Source organism: Schistocerca nitens, chromosome 9, assembly GCF_023898315.1.
Source record: "Schistocerca nitens isolate TAMUIC-IGC-003100 chromosome 9, iqSchNite1.1, whole genome shotgun sequence".
Lineage (NCBI taxonomy): Eukaryota > Metazoa > Arthropoda > Insecta > Orthoptera > Acrididae > Schistocerca > Schistocerca nitens.
The window spans coordinates 289,958,950-289,979,885 of record NC_064622.1 but is presented as its reverse complement, the minus strand read 5'-3'; the positions used below and the strand labels follow the sequence as shown (position 1 = coordinate 289,979,885).

The 20,936-nt window shown below is 38.4% G+C and overlaps 1 protein-coding gene across 1 annotated transcript in view; it reads left to right on the top strand.

The window, feature by feature from the left end:
- The window catches only part of LOC126204186 (cubilin-like), a 1,516,445-nt gene that overhangs the window by 818,131 nt on the left and 677,378 nt on the right, over positions 1-20,936 (top strand). The window contains exon 35 of the mRNA XM_049938590.1: positions 15,857-16,102. Coding sequence (XP_049794547.1) covers positions 15,857-16,102 — 246 coding nt within the window. The remainder of the gene's footprint in view (positions 1-15,856; positions 16,103-20,936) is intronic.

Sequence of the window (20,936 nt, the reverse complement as noted above, 5' to 3'; positions counted from 1 at the left end):
TTAAACACAGCCAAACTAATCCTGCTTTCTCACTCTTTTATAAAAGATATAGGAAAACATATAGGAAAATATTGCTTGCAGCAAAGAGAGCTCATAACTCCAAAATAGCGCACTCTGCTGAAAACAAAAATAAGGCAGTATGGAAGATTGTGAAGCAGGAAACTGGTACCAGGAAAATGAATCTGTCAAACTTGAAAATCAAAGAGGAAGGGACTCTAATAAAAGACCCAATATATTTGGCAAATTATATAAATGATTATTTTAGTAGCATAGGAATAAAATTACAGGAAAATTTTCTAACAGCCCCTCAGGTCAAAAAGCCAAATAATGGTGTATCACACTCAATGGTGTTATTCCCTACAACACAGGAAGAAGTCTATAAAGCAGTCAGCAAACTGAGAAACAAAAACTCAGCTGGTCTGGATGAAGTCCCCATTTTTATAATTAAGGACTGTATCAAGAGCCTACTTCCACCTTTAGTTGATATTATAAATCAATCTTTCAATCAGGGCTACTTTCCAGACTATTTAAAATATGCGAAATTACTACCTCTCTTCAAAAAAGGTGATGCAGGAATAATTGAAAATTATAGGCCAATTTCTCTACTATCATGCTTTGCAAAAATATTAGAAACTATTATGAAAGATAGGCTAATGAATTATTTAAATAAATACAACTTACTGTCTGTTGACCAGTTTGGATTTCGATCAGGGAAAAGCACAGAATCAGCAACAGCACACCTCACAAAACACATTCTAGAAGCATTAGATAAAGGGAACTACACAACAGGTATATTTCTTGATCTAACTAAAGCGTTTGATACAGTAGACCACAACATATTGTTAAATAAGTTAGATGAACTTGGAATAAGGGGACTTGTGAACAAATGGTTCAAGTCATATCTAAAAAATAGAAGACAGATAACTGAAATCTCACATATTTCAAGTTGCTCAAACTATATTGTAAAGTATACTTCAGACCCAAATTATGTAAATATAGGTGTCCCACAGGGTAGTGTCCTTGGCCCAGTACTATTCCTCATTTATATAAACGACTTCCCACAGAGCATCAAGCATGGACAAACAATATTGTTTGCAGATGACTCAAATGTTCTAATCAGTGACAAATCACCAGATGCACTAAAAGAAAAAGCCAAACAAACACTAAACAGTGTACGTGAGTGGGCATCCAATAATAAACTAACACTAAATCTTAAAAAAAAACAAATGCTGTTAACTTCTATGTCTGCAAAAAACCACACTATAACAACTTTAAGTTAAACAATGAAACTATAGAATGTGTAGACTACACAAAATTTCTTGGTATGCATGTAGACAGTCAGTTAAAGTGGGGAGAACATATTAAAATACTTAGTAACAGAATCGCTACAGCATGATATGCTCTGAGAATTCTGACTGCAGTTTGTGATACTACATGTGTCAGATCTGTATATTTTTCTTATATCCACTCTGTTATTACCTATGGAATAATATTTTGGGGAGTCAACAGTAAAAATATTCAAACAGTTTTCAAATTACAGAAAAGAGCAATTCGTATAATAACCAAGAGTGGCAGTAGGGCTCACTGCCTTGAACATTTCCAAAAGCTGGAAATCCTAACTGTCCCTTGTGAATACATTTTTCAAAGTGTTATGTATGTAAAAAAAAATATTGACTGCTATATGAAAAATTCTTTAGTACACAGCTATGAAACTAGAAACCAATACAATCTGCATCTAGAGAGGAAAAATAAAGTTAAAACTCAGCAGAGCTTGTTGTACAATGCTGTTAAATTATATAATAAATTACCCCAAAAAATAAAAGATATTGACACAATCGGACAGTTCAAAACAAAACTAAAATTTTTTTTATTAAATAAAAGTTACTACGCAGTAATGGACTATCTGAATGAAAACATGTAGTGTAATTAAAGTATCCTGCATTGTAATACATGAGGAAATCAAAAATTGTACAGTACTATAAGAAAATTACAAATTACACAAGGATATAAAACTAATTTAAGATACCTCAAAAATGTGTGTAAATACAAATTTTATGTGTATAATTGTAGGTATATTGTATTGTATATGATTTTGCTGACGAAATCCACACAATGTAAATTGTTACATGGATTAATAAAGAAATCAAATCAAATCAAACATATTTCAATGCACCACAGTGTCCAAAGCTTTCATGTGTGTACTTTATCAAAGTATTTTTGTGAGAATGTGGCCAGCAAACTTTCACTATCTGTGCTGTGTCTATAAAATAGAATACCTTTGAAGACCTGGTAGTACATTTGTACTTTCTCATGACCTTTCTTCCCTATATAACTTTTAACAAGCTTCCAGTGATCGTCACTATTTTGATATCTTCTCAATTGATTACTGATTTTTCTAATTTCACTTTCCTCTTTGACATCTTTCAAATACATTATTTTAAAAAGTCTCTCCTGACTATTGTTTTCATTATCATTTCCATTCCCCACTGGCATTCTTGACAAGGCATCAGCGATGGCATTTTCCTTCTCTTTATAAAGTGAACTGTGTATTTGAACTGCTGTAAGAACATTGAACACCTGGTAATTCTCCCATGATACAATTTACACTCTTGTAAGTCAGTTAATGCTTTATGATCTGTATAAACTTTGACTTCATGCCCAAACAAATAATTTTTAAATTTTTTGAATCCCCATACAATGGCCAAAAGTTCCTTTTCAGTTATCATGTAATTTCTCTCATGTTTTTGTAAGGTTCTGCTATCAAATGCTATAGAATGATGTTCAATTTTTCCATTAATTTCTTTCTCTTGGAATAAATGTACCCCCACTCCATAATCACAACTGTCTGTCATCAAACAAAATGGTAAAGATAAATCAGGTCTATTAAAGATTTCACTTACTACAAATTCCTTCTTAATTCTGTAAAAAGCTAACTGGCATTCATCAGACCAATCCCACACTGCATTTTTTCTAACAGGTTGTTCAAACATGGTGCATTAAGTGCCTGCTTTTTCACATATTTTTGATAGAAGTTTACTAATCCAAAATAAGACTTTAAATCTTTTTTTTTTTTTTTTTTGTAGGTTTTGGGAATTTTGTGATGGCCTCAATCTTTTCTCCATCAGGAAAATCTCTTTTTCATTTATGCAGTGGCCAAGAAATTTTAATTGCTTCATAGCAAACTTACATTTTTCTAGTTTCAAATTTGAATATGTTCCTTCCAGGTCTTACTTGATACCAAAATGTCATCCACATAAATAATTAACTTTTCTAAGAGTTCTTTACCCAAAACAAAGTCCAATCCCCTAATAAATTTTGCCACAGATAAATTTAAACCAAATGGTACAACACAATATTGAAAAGATTTCCCATCAAACAAAAATGTGGTGTATTTTCTAGATTCTCTTTCTGATTCAATCTGATTAAATCCAGAAGTCAAGTCAAGACTAGTCATATATTTTACATTTTCAAACTTATTTAGTAGTTCATCTATACTTTCATGGTGGTCAGTTTCTCTCTCCAAATATTTATACAGGTGTCTAGAGTCAAGCACTAAACAAATACCCCCATCTTGTTTCAAAACTACCACTAAGAGGTTATTGTAAGAACTACAACTTCTTTCTCTTATTTTCCACCTCTCCATGTTCTGAAGTTTTCTTTCTACCTCCTTTCTCTTACAGATAGGGATAGAATATGGTTTTATGAAAAATGGGTCATGAGCTTTCTATTTCAGTCTGTATTGATACACTTTTACTCTCCCAGGTTTTATATTAAATATGTCATTATAATCCCACAAAAAATTTTCAAGCTCTCTCCTGTTCTCTGCATTAAGGCTTTCAGTTTCAGATACCTTTTTAGCTACTAGTTTACTGTAATAATCAACACTACCCTCATCAGTAACAAATTCTTCCTCACAATAAACATCATCGTTAGTCTCATGCATCCCTCTCATCAGACTACTTAGACCATGATCTTCCATTACAATACTCGTTTCCCCATGAATTCCACTTTTTGGTTCAACAAATGTTATTTTCATGTCACCCCAGATAAAAGTTACTTCAGCCTTAACAATCCAGTTCATACCTAGTATCAAATTTTCATTCAGATCATCAATTACTAAGCATCCTTGTATAAATTGTACATAATTAATCTTTAATTCAAGTAAGACTTGTCTGGTAATCAACTTACTGCTTTTTCCTGTTGCCCCTTTTATCCTTACCCTTTTACTGGAAATTCTGTGAAATTTTTATTATTTTTGATCTTGTCTCTTAGCTTTCTCGATATTCCTGTAATTGGGCTGCCTGTATCCAGAAGACAGTTTCCTATCCAGTCATTAATCTGTACTACAATATATGGACTTCCAAGTTCTTTACCCATTTCGTTGACCTCATTTTCAAATAACAAATCCTCTTCTATGTCCCAAAAATTCACCCCTTTATCACAGTCACTACCTTATATTACAGATTCTACACCTTTACTAATCATATTACCACCAGGAGACTGTTCCAAATTTTTCATGACAATTTTATCATCTGAGTACATACTTTGACAAATTTCACTTAAGACCTTACAGTTTTGATCACCATACTGACATTTGCTACTATAGTCATTGACTACACTTAGTACTCTATCACTAATTAGATCTTCTTTTCCATTTTCACAAAGACATTCAGACACAACATCACTCACACCAACTGGCAACATAATCTATCAGGCACTGCTCCAATAAATTCTAACTCATTACTCGAACACACACCAGAATTTCCAGAATCATTCAGCATCAAATCATCAACTTTATTGTGTACTGCAATTCCATCTGGAATTACTCTGTCATTCTCATTTCCATTGCCAAGCACATGAACATCAGCTTCCACACATACAGCACCAGTATCAGATTTTTCACTCATTTCACAGTCACTCAACATTCTCACTAAACCATACTCATCAGATCTGTTCTCATTACTATCAACAACTACTACTGCATTACTACTGTTAAAGAAATTGGTCAAAGTGTTTTCTTCTAATTCAAATTCAGATTTTCTACTTTTTTGTTCATCTTTGTTTTCAGATAAAAAAAATTCCCAAAATTCCCTATCAAACTTCATTCTCTTCACTTCAGGCTGTATTCTGGGTACAACATTTTGATATGTCCTATTTGTTTTGCCCCTTTCCCTTCTGAAATTACTACAATGTGCCTGATTGTAATCCCCATGTCTATTTGCCCCATTTCGCCAGGCTCCGAAAGAGGCAGGTCTTAGTTTACTGGACCACTTCTTCTGTTTTCAAAATTGTTACTATTCTTTCCCTGATTTTGCCCCACTGCCTTCTGTTTTCAAAATTGTTACTATTCTTTCCCTGATTTTGCCCCACTGCCTATTTCTTGGTTCGAAATTCCTGTTCACTGGTCTCTGCCTGTTATTCCTCTCCGCATTTCTTCTGTAGTCATTTCTGAATCTACTATTAAAATGATCATTGAAAGCTCTGTTATTGTTATTCCTGCTATCATAAGGTCTCTCCCAATTTATCTATATATCTAAGAAATTGTTCAATTGTATCATCAGGTCCGTAGACAAGACTCCACTGTACCCTGTTCGACAATCTACATTTTAATGCATCTATCTGGATCATCTCGTCCAGTGGTTTATCAAGATGCACCAAAGTTCATAATTGTTGTTCACAAAAGATTTTCATGTGTCCACTACCTGGTTTGAAATTTGTCACATTCAAAACTTCTGACTTAATTCTGGCTTGTTTGGTTTCTGACCAGAATTTGTTCATGAAAGCTCGTTCTACCTCATTAAATGACATTTCAGGTTTGATTGATTGATTCTCCCATGACAAAGCCTCCCCATCTAAAAACTTTTTGAAAAATTTAATTTTCAAATTAACACTCATTTTATCATTGAAATTGTCTTTTATCTGGTACATGAAATCAACAGGATGTATATTGCCCCCGCCCCCCCTCCCTCTCCAAAAATGCTTTTATGTTGACATTGTTCCACAATGGACTGTAACTACAGAAAGATTTCACAGCAACAGAATCTTTGATTTCTTGGAATTTAGATTTGAAGTTAGAAATTTCGCCTAAACAAGTGCCTACATCCTCTTTTAATTCTGCAAAGTTCTCATTTGCAATTTTAGTGAAATTTTGTATCATCTGTTTCTGTGAATTTCTTTACGAAATTTTTGGTGAATTTTTTTAATTGCAACACTTCTGCAGTAACACCTTTTCAAAATTTTCCACAGAATCTAACCTCTCTTCGAAATCTTGGTGTTCCTGCTTCAAGGTCACAATTTCCCCTTCTATAGTCGACACATTTCTGGTATTTTTGTTTACTTTTTCTCAGCATTTTTCTAAACTCTCTTTTGTCTTGTGAATTTCGGTTCCTAGTTTGTATAATTTTTTATCGATCGAATCAAGATTTTGATCAAGAGTGATCATATGCTCATCAATTGACCATTTTTGTTCTTCCATAAGCTGAATTAACCTATCCGAGGCTGATACATTATGTTCAGATCTACGAAAGGATGAACATACACTACTGTGATCACTGTCCTCTCCCATGTTATCTATTTCCTGGTTCATTGCACTAATACCTGCATCTACACTATTTTGCATGTTTCCATTAACCTCCCCATTATTGTCAGCTTCCCTATTGTTGTTGAGCCGGCCGGTGTGGCCGTGCGGTTAAAGGCGCTTCAGTCTGGAACCGCGTGACCGCTACGGTCGCAGGTTCGAATCCTGCCTCGGGCATGGATGTGTGTGATGTCCTTAGGTTAGTTAGGTTTAATTAGTTCTAAGTTCTAGGCGACTGATGACCTCAGAAGTTAAGTCGCATAGTGCTCAGAGCCATTTGAACCATTTGAACCCTATTGTTGTTAACCTCCCTATTATCCTCCATAATGACAATGCAGACAAAAAACAATTTCCAAAAGTAAAAATTCAAGTAAGTTGTACTCACAGTTTGTTTTTCCGCATTGAGTTTTACATAAACCTCATTAAGTTCTTCTTTGTACTGTTGTTCCTTTTCTTCATTATTCAGTTATCAAGAAATGGAGTAATATTTCAACAAGTGAATTAACTCTGAAACAAAATACAAGATTAGTTTCCAGAATTATACTGCGTCCCAGCTCCATACACCACATAAAACATTACTTTGAATTAATTTACTCATTGCAGCTGGCAATCTGTCGCAACAGAAGTCCTGGAATACAGCGACTGTAAAAAATAACTATAAAGTTATTCATATAATTAATCCAGTATGATGATTCAGCTGAATATTTTTTACAATCTCAAAGGAAATAAAAGCATCTTGACAAATCTGAAATATGTTGTAACATACTTACAATAACGAAATAAATCATGGTCAACAAGCTACTTGCTTTCTGTCCAAATACACTCAAGGTACTGACCCCCTTTTCCAACATGGCTGTAACTATTTATACTTTCTTAACAATCCTCGGCATTGTTTAGAATCATTTTTTGATTAATTAAAAAGTAAAATTAATATAAAAACTGAAAATACATATATAAACTTATGTTTGCTCCAGAACAGCAAGTACAATTCTATGTTAGTTTGTGTCTGTTATTTTATTCGAGTATAACTTCTCAAAAACGAAATTACAATAATGTATTTTCATATTTTATTAGTTACTAGTAGTTCCCTTCATGGAAAATGTTCCCTTTATTTACAGAGCTTCTATACTTTAAGGTAATTGGGGTGTGATAATTAGTTTAGTAACAGTAATTTTTTATACAAATTACATATTTTGTTTACATGTGTGATCCCGAATTAGACTGGAAAATGTTTGTTTTAAGTGGGTCTTCATTGGCTGTTACGTTTCAGGCTGGAGGCATCTGCATGGCACTATCCTATGCCAAACTATTGATGGACTGTCTAGAGGAATCCTACCTAAACACCAAAATTCCAAACCTCTCACCTGGTTCAGATTCATTGATTACATCATCATGATCTGGATCAAGGGTAAGGACACCCTATCCACATTCCTCCAGAACATTGACACCTCCTCCCTCATTTGCTTCACCTGGGCTGCTCAACCCATCAAGCCACCTTCCTCGACATTGAGCTCTACCTCAAAGATGGCTATATCAGTACCTATGTCCATATCAAGCCTACCAACCACTAGCAATACTTCCACTTCAACAGCTGTCATCCATTCCATATTAAGAACTCCCTTCCATACAGCCTAGCCACCCATGGCTGTCGCACCTGTAGTGGTAATGGTCCCTCTCAAAACATACCAAGGGTCTCACTGAGGCCTTTGTAGTTCATAACTATCCTCCCCAAATACGGATCTCCTGTGCCTTATCAATTTAGTCATCTAACATCTCCAAAAACCCCACTGTCTGGCCACAGAGGAGCATTCACATTGTGACTCAGTACCACCCACGACTGGAGTAATTGAATTACATTCTCTGCCAGGGTTTCGTCTACCTCTCCTTGCATCCTGAAACAAGAAATGTCCTACCCACTACCCTTCCTACTCCTCCCACAGTGGTATTTCATTGCCCACTGATCCTACAGAATACCCTCATTCATTACTACACAACCTCTGATCCCAGCTCCTTGCCTCATTGCTCATATTTGTGTAATAGATATGGATTCAAGACGTGTCCCATACATCCTTCCACCACACCTAGTCCACTCCTGTCACAGACATCACCTATCTCATCAAAGATAGAGCTACCAATGAAACCAGTCGTGATCTACAAGCTAAGCTGCAATCATTGTGCTGCATTCTACATGGGCATGACAACCAACAACTGGTCTGTCTGCAAAAATGGCCACCAACAAACTGCGACAAAGAAACAACTGACCACTCTGTTGCTGAGCATGCTGCCCAACATGATGTCCTACATTGCAGTGACTGATTCACTGCCTGTGTCACCTGGATCATTCCCACCAACACTAGCTTTTCTGAATTGCACGGGTTGGAACTCTCCCTGCAGCATGTCCTAAGTTCCTGTAACTCTCTTGGCCTCAGCATTAATTAGTCATTGCCCTTATCCATCTAGCCTCTTCCCTGTTCCCTTTCCAGCAGCATTCTATTCCCCCTCACACCCATTCTTTTTATTTCTCTCCTTTTCCGCTAACTCCCCCCCCCCCTTCCCCACCTACGTCTATCCTCCCAACTGCACTTAGTGCCCTCCACCTCGTCCCTGCATGCTCTCAGCAGCACTTTACCAACCCTGATGCCTACACTGCTATCCCTCCCCCTCCCTCCCCAAATTTCCTCTCTAAACCCACCTGGTTGCTTCTTCCATAATGCTGCTTGTGTCTGGCTCTAGTGCCAGAGATTGGTGTGTGTGAGATGCATTTCCATGAGTGTGTGCGTGTGTGTATGTTGTCTGCTTTTGACAAAGGCCTTGTTGGCCAAAAGCTAACTTTCCAACTGTTTTATTGTTTTGCCTTTCTGTGACTCAGTATCTCTGCTATATTGTGAGTAGAACTATCCTTTTCATTATGCTGTTACATTCCATCCTGGATTTTCCATTGTTTGGTGGATTCCATTTTGCTGCATGAGCACTGGTATGAACAAGCTGCTGTGTTGTGACCTGACATGTGGTGGTAAAATATTCTGCAGCAATAGAATTGCACTGCATTCTGTTTATTCAATGGAGATGAGTGCTGAAACACTTCTTCCACAGCAAGATGAACATTGAAAAGTGTAGCTCTGATAGAATTGTAGAGTTGCATGAAGTGCTGTGAAACCCAAAAAACATTCAATACGACAATAAAAGTATTTGCAAGGGTGCATGGAAAAATGCAGGTGCCAAAAGGAAATTTGGTATCCATTCTCTCTACAATTGGTGTGATCAATGAAGTTGAGACTTTAAAACCAGAAATGACATTCAAGTAAAGTTTCTAATAGTATGTTCCACTGTCTCAGCTGCCATATCACGCATTAGTTTGTTTCCTCTTTGAGTGTTATGGCACACCAATTCTTTCATCCAGAAATGTGTCTCTCATTTTGGCTTATTACAGTTTTTGAATACATTATGCATGAGGATGAAGACAGATACTGCATAAGTACTATCCATGTTGTCCAAGAGTGATGAATAGATGAATGAGCAGGCGAGTACAGCCTACCACACTATGCACATCACACAGAAGCGATGAACATGGAGCGGTCTGGAGCAAGCAAATTTTGTTATACGCGAAAGTCACAAGCAGTGGATACATGAATATGTCCCTACTATGAATTTTTGGCACTCTTTTTGTAGCATGGAGGGATGGATTTCTGATTGAATTAAGAAATGTAGGGAATTTTCAGATAAGAAAAAAGAATAATGTTATAATGTTAATGTTTTATAAATTTTAGCATTGGCTTCATTATTCACTATTACAAAGTCAACAGTTGATCTCTTACAGCAATGGTAGTTCCCTGGTTTCATTGCTTGTTTTTGTGACAGAAATTACACTTTCATCTTTAATGTAGCATTCTGTGTCCATCATCTAGTTAAAATAAAATAAAGCAGCACCATTACAAGTCAGCTGCTAGTAACTGGACAAGAGGGATTTGCAACGCCACTGTGGAGATGAAGAGTTGCCAGCATCTATTTAAAGTGTTTGTGGGACATAAAAGAAAAATGGCTCTTGCCAACATAGCAAGGCCATGATTTGTGGCTCTAAACAAGCAGTTTTCAAAGCACTTTCATTTATTGTGACTAAAAGCAACAATTAAATGCAAAAAATAAATAAATAAATAAATTTTAGAACGTAAACAGTGTGAAATACACTGAAGCACCAGAGAAACTGCTATAGTAATGCCTATTCAAATACATGGATATGTAAACAGGCAGAATACGGCATTGTGGTCGGCAATGCATATATAAGACATCAAGTGTCTGGCGCAGTTCTTAGATCAGTTGCTGCTGTTACAATGGCAGGTTATAAATATTTAAGTGAGTTGGAATGTGGTGTTATAGCCAATGCACAAGGGATGGACACAGCATCTCCGAGGTAGCAGTGAAGTGGGAATTTTCCTGTACACCCATTTTATGAGTGCATCATTAATATCAGGAATCCAGTAAAACATCAAATCTCTGACATTGGTGTGACCAGAAAAAGATCCAGCAAGAGTGGGATGAACAATGGCTAAAGAAAATCATTCAGTGTGACATAAGTACAACCCTCCCGCAAGTTGATGCAGATTTCAATGCTGGGCCATAAACAAGTGTCAGCATGTGAATCATTCAGTGAAACATCATCGATATGGTCTTTAGAAGCTGAAGGCCCACTTGTGTATCCATAATGGCTGCATGACACAAAGCTCTATGCCTTACCTGGGCCCATCAACACTGAAATTAGACTGTTGATGACGGGAAACATGTTGCCTGGTTGAACAAGTCTCATTTCAAGTAGTATCGAGCAGATGTTCAATCTGCTGGAGGCTCTGTAATGGTGTGGGCGTGTGCAGTTGGAGTGATATGGGTCCCTTGATTTGTTTAGATATGTCATGTACATAAGCATCCTGCCTGGTCACCTGTACCCATTCATACCCATTATACATTCCGACACACTTGGGCAATTCCAACAGGACAGTACAACACCCCACACATCCGGAATTGCTACAGAGTGGCTCCAGGAGCACTCCTCTGAGTTTAAACACTTCCACTGGCCACCAAACTCCCCAGACATGAACGTTATTGAGCATATATGGGATGCCCTGCAATGTGCTATTCAGAAGAGATGTCCATCACCTTGTACTCTTATGGATTGATGGACAGCCCTGTAGGATTCATGATGTCGTTTCCCTCCAGCACTACTTCCGACATTAGTCGAGTCCATGTCATGTTGTCTTGCGCCACTTCTGCTTGCTCGTGGGGGCCCTACAGGACACTAGGCAGGTGTAGCAGTTTCTTTGGCTCTTCAGTGTATGATGAAATTTGATAACCAGTTTGTAGAGAGCAGTTTAGTTGCTTCAGCTCCAAAATAAGGTTTCATTGGTTTTTTTCTGTATGATATAAATATTAATATCTGTTTATTGTGGATTTCACACCAAGAAAGAAACGGGAATGAGAGAAAAGTTAAAAGAAGTTACAGACAAAGCAAGAAAAATTAATTTAAAGGAATGTGACAAGAAATATTGTTGTAATGGCTGATCCAAAGCAGAGGACAGACTGTGCATCATTCTCTGTGAAAGTGCCTCTTAATCACAATGTCTGGTTTCAAAAGACTATGATACATGATTGGCAGTGTATATTTGACTTATTCTTTATTTATTTATTACAAAATGTTTTTCTCAGCAATAATGCTCTAGATGTTTAAAGTTTGCTGTGTAGGATCTGTTAGGTCATCATATGCTAATATATATCTTTATTTCTATAAAAAGTTTTTTGCTTCTTTAGAAGATTTCAAGCTGATGTAGATACATTTTAAGTGTTGTGTAGCCAGACAGAAACCGAGTTGGCAGCAGTCTCTGTTATTTTGAAACATGGACCCATATTTGTAATCATTTTCACAATACTGTGGATAATTTCCAATAAGGCAATTGATTTTATGAATGATTTGTATTTCCAAATTATTCTCACATCTTCTTGTATATGCAAAACTTTCATTGTCTTGTATCATTCATCCTTTTGAAACCATATTAAAATTTGAGAATCTGCCGCCTCGGGCAGTGGCATTTTTTGCCTCCCCCCCCCCCCCCCCCCTCTCTCTCTTGAGCTAGCCATGATCTAACCCATAGCTTTTATTAGGTCCGTGACAGGATTACCTTTAAATTCCTCAACTTCTGCTACAGGATGAAGATTTATAGAGTCACCATGCGTAGATCCTGGTGACTTGGATGACAAATTGTATGTGTACTGAGTAAATTTTTAGGTCTCCAGAATAAAACCTATTGTTTGAGGGGCAAATTATTATGACTAGTAAAATTGAAATATGGAGAATGAGAATATTAAAGTATTATTTCTCAACTGCCTTACCATCTACAGTTAATTTCCAGAAACAAAATCTGTCCAAGAAAGCACCTAACCTCATAAAGTACTCTTAACATGAGAGATCATTGAATCCTGAAGAACTGAGTTGGAAAAGCTTCGACAATATTTGAAATGTTTATCAGAAGACAGACACAACTCACAAAGGATGTAAAGTATGTGTAACAACAAGCAGAAATCGGAGGTATGAGGTCCAAATGTAAACCAACAGCAAACTCATATGGACAAAAGAAACAAGTGTTAGTGGATTTAGATTAGTAATCACATGAATCAGATTGCACTGAAATACTTAGGTCAAAATAGTGTAGCGAGAGGTGATTGTAAGCAACCTAGTACTGCCTGGGTAAACTACCCATTCATTTTCACCACATAAAACAAACTATTTTCCAAAGTAATTCTAAATGCAAAATCAGCCACAAGCCTTACATAACTTTTCCAACAACCAACATAGAAAAGAAATATTTTAATGCCAACAACAAATAGACCCAATCCTTACTAAGAGTCTAGCCAAAGAGACAGCAATTAGTGACCCCAATATTAAAGCAATGATGATCATTAAAAGTAAAATTTCATCAGAAAAGATTCAAGAGTACATGTATTCAGTAAAACTGACAGACAGTCACTAACATACTACATAGAAGACTATTTGGGAATGTTGAGTTTGAATTTGAGAAAGAGTTGTGATTAAAGCTTAAAACCTTCATAAAATGCACCCTAGATAAATGCATACTAAGGTAATAAAAGACAGCAAATATTTCATCTTGATTTGATCATACCATTAATAGAACGTTATGAAAACAGAGAAAACCAGAAAACAATATGTATGGAATTAAAATAGAGAAAACTTTATTACAAATTGTCCATCCATAAAAAGAGCTTCGCATGAAGCTGGTGAAAAATATTTGAGAAAACCTGAGGAAATCGTGGACCCATATGAAGTTAATGAACAGATCAAAAACCTTCATGTATCCATATTTAAATAGGAACTACATTAAATAGCTTGTCAACTGACTTGTTCTGCAGTAATGACAATTGCAATGTGAAACTAACTTGTAAAGATGTACATTATCTGGGCTCTAATCTGTGCCCTCATTGCCATGACCCTCCTGGCCCCTCATGCTCTACACACCCCCTTAATTGCACCAGTTTACCTACTTAATTGATCACCAATCTCTTCTCTGGTTCTCACGTCTCTACATCCCCCCTCCCCCCCCCCCCCCTCACGCGATGTTGTGCTGCAACTAGCAGCCTGTCTCCACCTTGTCCATGCATGCTCCCACAGGCAGAGCATCATCAGCATCTTTCACCACCCTAACCTGCTATCCCTCCCACATCTGAACCCATAGCTCCTCTGTATACCCACTGCCCACCCCAGCGAAGATTGCTGTTCACCTCAGACAAAGTCACTGTCTGGCTTTGACATCTGGAGAGGACAGTGCCATGTGTTTGTGAGTTGTTGTTGTGTGAGAGTTGTTTTTTCTGTGTCTGATGTAGGACTTACTCCAATGGCTGGGCAATATCAAGTAGTCTTTTTCAGCAAGCCTTTCTGCCATTCAAAAGTTTGTAATTGTATAAATGTATTGTGTGTTATGAAATATATCCTCAAAATTACAAGGTGTACAACTTCACTTCCACAGTTTGCTGATAGGTGGGAACAGCAGTAAGTAGTGGTTGAAAGAAACAGATTGCAGATGTCAGGCAGTTGTTCTTGAGTGAGAATGTCAGTTTTACGAGCCTAATTCTTGTCATTTGCAGGAGGTGTTACTGTTTTGTTTCAGTATGAAGTAAACAGTGGCTTTGTGTCATCGAATGCTCTCAAGTACATATGGTAAGGATGCTATTAGTGAAAGTAGTTGCCGTAAGTGGTTTCAGTGCTTCAAGAATGGCGATTTTAACATCGTAGACTGGCATAGTGGTGGAAGAGAGAATGTTTTTCAAGATGCAGAATTGGAGGCATTGCTGAGTGGAGACTCGTGTCAAACTAAAGAAGAATTGGCACAATTTGTGGAAGTGACACAGCAAGCCATTTCAAAATGTCTCAAGGCTATGGGCATGATTCAGAAAGAAGGAACTTAGGTCCCATGTGAGCTGAAACCTAGAGATGTTAAACAGTGTTTGTGTGTTTCTGAACAGTTGCTTCAGAGGCAAAAACTGAAGGGATTTCTGCATTGTATTGTGACTGGGGATGAGAAATGAGTTCATTACAATAACTCTAAATCCAAAAAATCATGGGGATATCTCAGCCATGCTTCCATGTCGATGGCCATACCGAATATTCACAGCTCCAAGATCATGCTCTGCATTTGGTGGGACGAGCTCAGCATTGTGTACTATGAGGTGTTAAAACCAAGTGAAACAATCATAGGTGTTCACTATTGAATGCAATTAATGCATTTGAGCAAACAGCTGTAATACAGCGAGAGGCACGATAAAGTCCTTTTGCAGCACGGCAGTGCTCAACCCCACGTTGCAAAAGAGGTCAAAACACACTTGGAAATGTTAAAATGGGAAGTCCTACCCCACCTGCCGCATTCTCCAGACATTGCTCCCTTTGACTATTGCCTGTTTAGATCAATGGCACATGGCCTGGCTGACCAACATTTCCAATCTCATGAAGAAGTCACGAATTGGATCGATTCCTGGATCACTTCAAAAGATGAACAATTTTTTCGACACGGGATTCATACACTGCCCAAAAGATGGCAGAATGTAGTGGTCAGTGATGGAAAATGCTTTGGATGATACGTGTATAACCTGTTTGTTTCATTGAAGCCTCCAATGTTGGGGGAAAAACTGGTGGTAGCAAAGTTGTACACCTTGTAATATGGTGCCTTTTCTTACTGGAATCAGTTATATTGTACTAAGTAATCATTGTACTGTTTTATTTTCTAGATGATCATGTGACACTTACTATAACACACCTGGAGTTCTCACATATCAATGCCATTGACTGTTACCCAGAATATTTAGAAATTCGTGATGGTGAAAATGTGAATGCTACACTCATAGGGAAGTACTGTGGTTTCAGAATACCATCACATATTACCAGCCATGGCAATGCACTGTTTGTTAATGCTGTTACAATGATTGGTTCACGCAGTGGTAGATTTATTGCATTTTATTCAGTTGCAAGATCAGGTAAGGCAAACAACGATTATAATTATTGTGCATTCATGTAATTTATTTTAATCATAATGACAATGTGATATAAAAAACATTTTTCTTTTTACTCTCAATACTAGTTATTTATATGCCTAATTGTTTGTATGTATAAAAATTAGAAAAAAATATTTTAAAGTCAGATGTTGTATGAAGATACAGTATGACTGACTATTAGCCAAAATCTTATAAATAACTTAGAAGGTCAAAATTAGGGGCTTTTTAGTCTTTGACTCTATAATTGCATATTTCTTGATCTGTGCAATACAGGAAAAACTGATGGAATGAAGAAATATATCTACACATTGTATAGTTGAGCCACTGAGCACAGGGTAGAGATACGAACAAGAACTGGAATACAGTAGCACATCCTATAAACTTTCTTCAGAGCATACTTATAAGTGATGTCACTACATAATGAGTGGCTAAGTTTACACATTTCACTACTTGTATGACTTGATTTGGACATTCAGAAAACTGCAGGTTTTCACTAACAAATGTGATCATTTCACAATGCTAGGTGACCAGAAATTCTCAATTCAAGGCTGTTGAAGGAACATCAATGGCTGATGAACCATTATTTATATTAACAATAACAGAAATCTAACTTATTCATAGATTATGTATAACTCGTATTTCCATCTACATCTACATTCATACTCTGTAACCCACATTGAGGTGCATGGCAGAAGGTACATCCCATTATGCCAGTTACACTCCTGGAAATTGAAATAAGAACACCGTGAATTCATTGTCCCAGGAAGGGGAAACTTTATTGACACATTCCTGGGGTCAGATACATCACATGATCACACTGACAGAACCACAGGCACATAGACACAGGCAACAGAGCATGCACAATGTCGGCACTAGTACAGTGTATATCCACCTTTCGCAGCAATGCAGGCTGCTATTCTCCCATGTAGACGATCGTAGAGATGCTGGATGTAGTCCTGTGGAACGGCTTGCCATGCCATTTCCACCTGGCGCCTCAGTTGGACCAGCGTTCGTGCTGGACGTGCAGACCGCGTGAGACGACGCTTCATCCAGTCCCAAACATCCTCAATGGAGGACAGATCCGGAGATCTTGCTGGCCAGGGTAGTTGACTTACACCTTCTAGAGCACGTTGGGTGGCACGGGATACATGCGGACGTGCATTGTCCTGTTGGAACAGCAAGTTCCCTTGCCGGTCTAGGAATGGTAGAACGATGGGTTCGATGACGGTTTGGATGTACCGTGCACTATTCAGTGTCCCCTAGACGATCACCAGTGGTGTACGGCCAGTGTAGGAGATCGCTCCCCACACCATGATGCCGGGTGTTAGCCCTGTGTGCCTCGGTCGTATACAGTCCTGACTGTGGCGCTCACCTGCACGGCGCCAAACAAGCATACGACCATCATTGGCACCAAGGCAGAAGCGACTCTCATCGCTGAAGACGACACGTCTCCATTCGTCCCTCCATTCACGCCTGTCGCGACACCACTGGAGGCGGGCTGCACGATGTTGGGGCGTGAGCGTAAGACGGCCTAACGGTGTGCTGGACCGTAGCCCAGCTTCATGGAGACGGTTGCGAATGGTCCTCACCGATACACCAGGAGCAACAGTGTCCCTAATTTGCTGGGAAGTGGCGGTGCGGTCCCCTACGGCACTGCGTAGGATCCTACGGTCTTGGCGTGCATCCGTGCGTCGCTGCGGTCCGGTCCCAGGTCGACGGGCACGTGCACCTTCCGCCGACCACTGGCGACAACATCGATGTACTGTGGAGACCTCACGCCCCAAGTGTTGAGCAATTCGGCGGTACGTCCACCCGGCCTCCCGCATGCCCACTATACGCCCTCGCTCAAAGTCCGTCAACTGCACATACGGTTCACGTCCACGCTGTCGCGGCATGCTACCAGTGTTAAAGACTGTGATGGAGCTCCGTATGCCACGGCAAACTGGCTGACACTGACGGCGGCGGTGCACAAATGCTGCGCAGCTAGCGCCATTCGACGGCCAACACCGCGGGTCCTGGTGTGTCCGCTGTGCCGTGCGTGTGATCATTGCTTGTACAGCCCTCTCGCAGTGTCCGGAGCAAGTATGGTGGGTCTGACACACCGGTGTCAATGTGTTCTTTTTTCCATTTCCAGGAGTGTATTAGCATTTCTTCCTGTTCCACTCACATATGGAGTGTGGGAAGAATGATTGTTTGAATGCCCCTGTGTAGAAATTACTCTAATATTATCCACATGATACCTATGTGAGCAATGCACAGAGGGTTGTAGAATATTCCCAGAGTCATCATTTAAAGCAAGTTCTTGAAACTTTGTTAAAAGACTTTCTTGTCTACCTTCAAGAGTATTCCAGTTCAGTTCCTTCAGTATCTCTGCAACACTCTCCCTTGGATTAAAGAAACCCGTGATCATTTGTGCTGCCATTCTCTGTGTACATTCAATATCCCCTGTTAATCCTATCTGGTACAGGTCCCGCACACTTGAGCAGTATTCTGAAACTGGTCACATCAGTAATTTCTTAGCAGTCTCCTTTGAAAACTGATTGCACTTTCCCAGTAATCAAGCAATAAACTGAAGTCTGCCACCTGCTTTACCCCTGACTGAACCCATGTGATCATTCCATTTCATATCACTACAAAGTGTTACACCCAAGTACTTGTATAAATTGACCAATTTCAACAGTGCCTTATTGATATTACAGTCATAGGATACTGCATTTTGAAACAGATAACTAAAAATAGACACAAAAAACTGATTTTTTTTGGTCCACCTCTGCAACTTAGTGGTTAGTAAGTCTGATTGCTATAAGTAGGAGATTCCTGGTACTGCCAGGATTTGCTTAATTGGTGAAGCTCTCTCTTGATAAATCATTCAGTTTTTCTGAAATTGTAATTGTTTGTCTGTCTGTACATGTAAATAGCATCTACTGATTTCTGTCCCATTTGAATAATTTATTCATGGTTGACTGCTCTTTTTCTCCCCCTCCTCCCTTTTAGAGTGTAGTAACATAAATAAAATTACAACTTGATCTGCAGAATAGTTCTGTGTGTACGGCTTTTTAAACTAGTCATGTTGTGTGTGTTTTGTTCAGATGGGTAAACTGGAATAAGTTAACAGTTTTCATCATAGTTTTGCAGAATGTATTACTGCAAGAAATATATCCCAAGTTGAAGAAAGCCTTCAAGGAGTTTGTTTCTCTGTTTTTATCAATTTGTTGAATGTTGACCAAGATAAATTCCAAAACTTATTTGTAGTATTTTCACACATTTTAAAAAGAATCCAACTGGTTTTGTACATTGATTTCTTACCACGTATAAGTAGATCCAGTACTGTGTGCTGTAAATGAAACACGAGACAAAGCAGTTGGTAGGGTAGAAGCTGATGACTCTGCACCAAAGAAGGCAAATCTAAAAGAAGGTGCACTGGTGAGAAATGAATGGGTTCTCAGCAGACTCAGCAAGCTGAGGAACACATGGAAAACATTGCCAAGAAAAGGGATAATGTGACAGGACATGTTATAAGACTTGAAATAATAACTTGAAGAAGCTGTACAGGGTAAAAGGTATAGTAGAAGATAGAAACTGGAATACATTTGAAAAATAATCATGGACATAGGGTGAAATGAAGAGGCTGTCACAGCATAGGAATTCATGGCTGATTGCATGAAAGCAGCCAGAACACTGATTAATTTTTAAAATAATACCCACCCCTATCCTTGTATCACACAATGGAAAATCTTACAAGGTAATCATGAATTTTTTAAGACATCGTAAAATACACAACAATGATTGCAATTACCGTAGGTGCAACCACAATGGAGTCGAATCTGTTGAGAGGCCTGGCAAAAGTGTGGTTCCTGAGATGGGCAGCAGCCTTTTCAGTAGGTGCAGGGGCAACAGTCTGGATGATTGACTGATATGGCCTTGTAACATTAACCAAAACAGCCTTGCTGTGTTGGTTCTGCGAATGGCTGAATGCAAGAGGAAACTACAGCTGTGATTAACCTGAAGGCATGCAGCTTTTCTGTATGGTTAAATGATGATGGCATCCTCTTGGGTAAAATATTCCGGAGCTAAAATAGGCCCCCTTTTGGATCTCTGGGCAGGGACTACTCAGGAGGGCATCATACATCATTATCAGGAGAAAGAAAACTTGCATTCTATGGATTGGAGCATGGAATGTCAGATCCCTTAATCGGGCAGGTAGGTTAGAAAATTTAAAAAGGGAAATGGATGGGTTAAAGCTAGATATAGTGGGAATTAGTGAAGTTCGGTGGCAGGAGGAACAAGACTTCTGGTCAGGTGAATACTGGGTTATAAATACAAAATCAAATAGGGGTAATGCAAGAGTAGGTTTAATAATGAATGAAAAAAAAATAGGAGTGCGGCTAAGCTACTAGGAAACAGCAAAGTGAACACATTATTGTAGCAAAGATATACACAAAGCCCATACCTATCACAGTAGTACAAGTTTATATGCCAACTAACTCTGCAGATGGCGAAGAGACTGAAGAAATCTATGATGAGAAAAAAGAAATTATTCAGATAGTGAAGGGATACAAAAATTTAACCCTTTGAGTGCTGCACTGGCTCATGCAGTTGACTGTGTCAAGCCTGCCCTGGAGCCCCCCTAATCTGTGTATTTGTGTTGGCAACCACTTCTGTGGACTACTATGTGTGCCTGAGCTCTCCACTCGGCCGTCCTCGCCCTGGTCAGAGTATTTCTGGAACCACAGTGGTTGTGACAGTCTTGCAGTCAATGTGATCACCGCCATTACAAATAAACACAGGATACTTATTCCATAGCTTTGAATCTGGA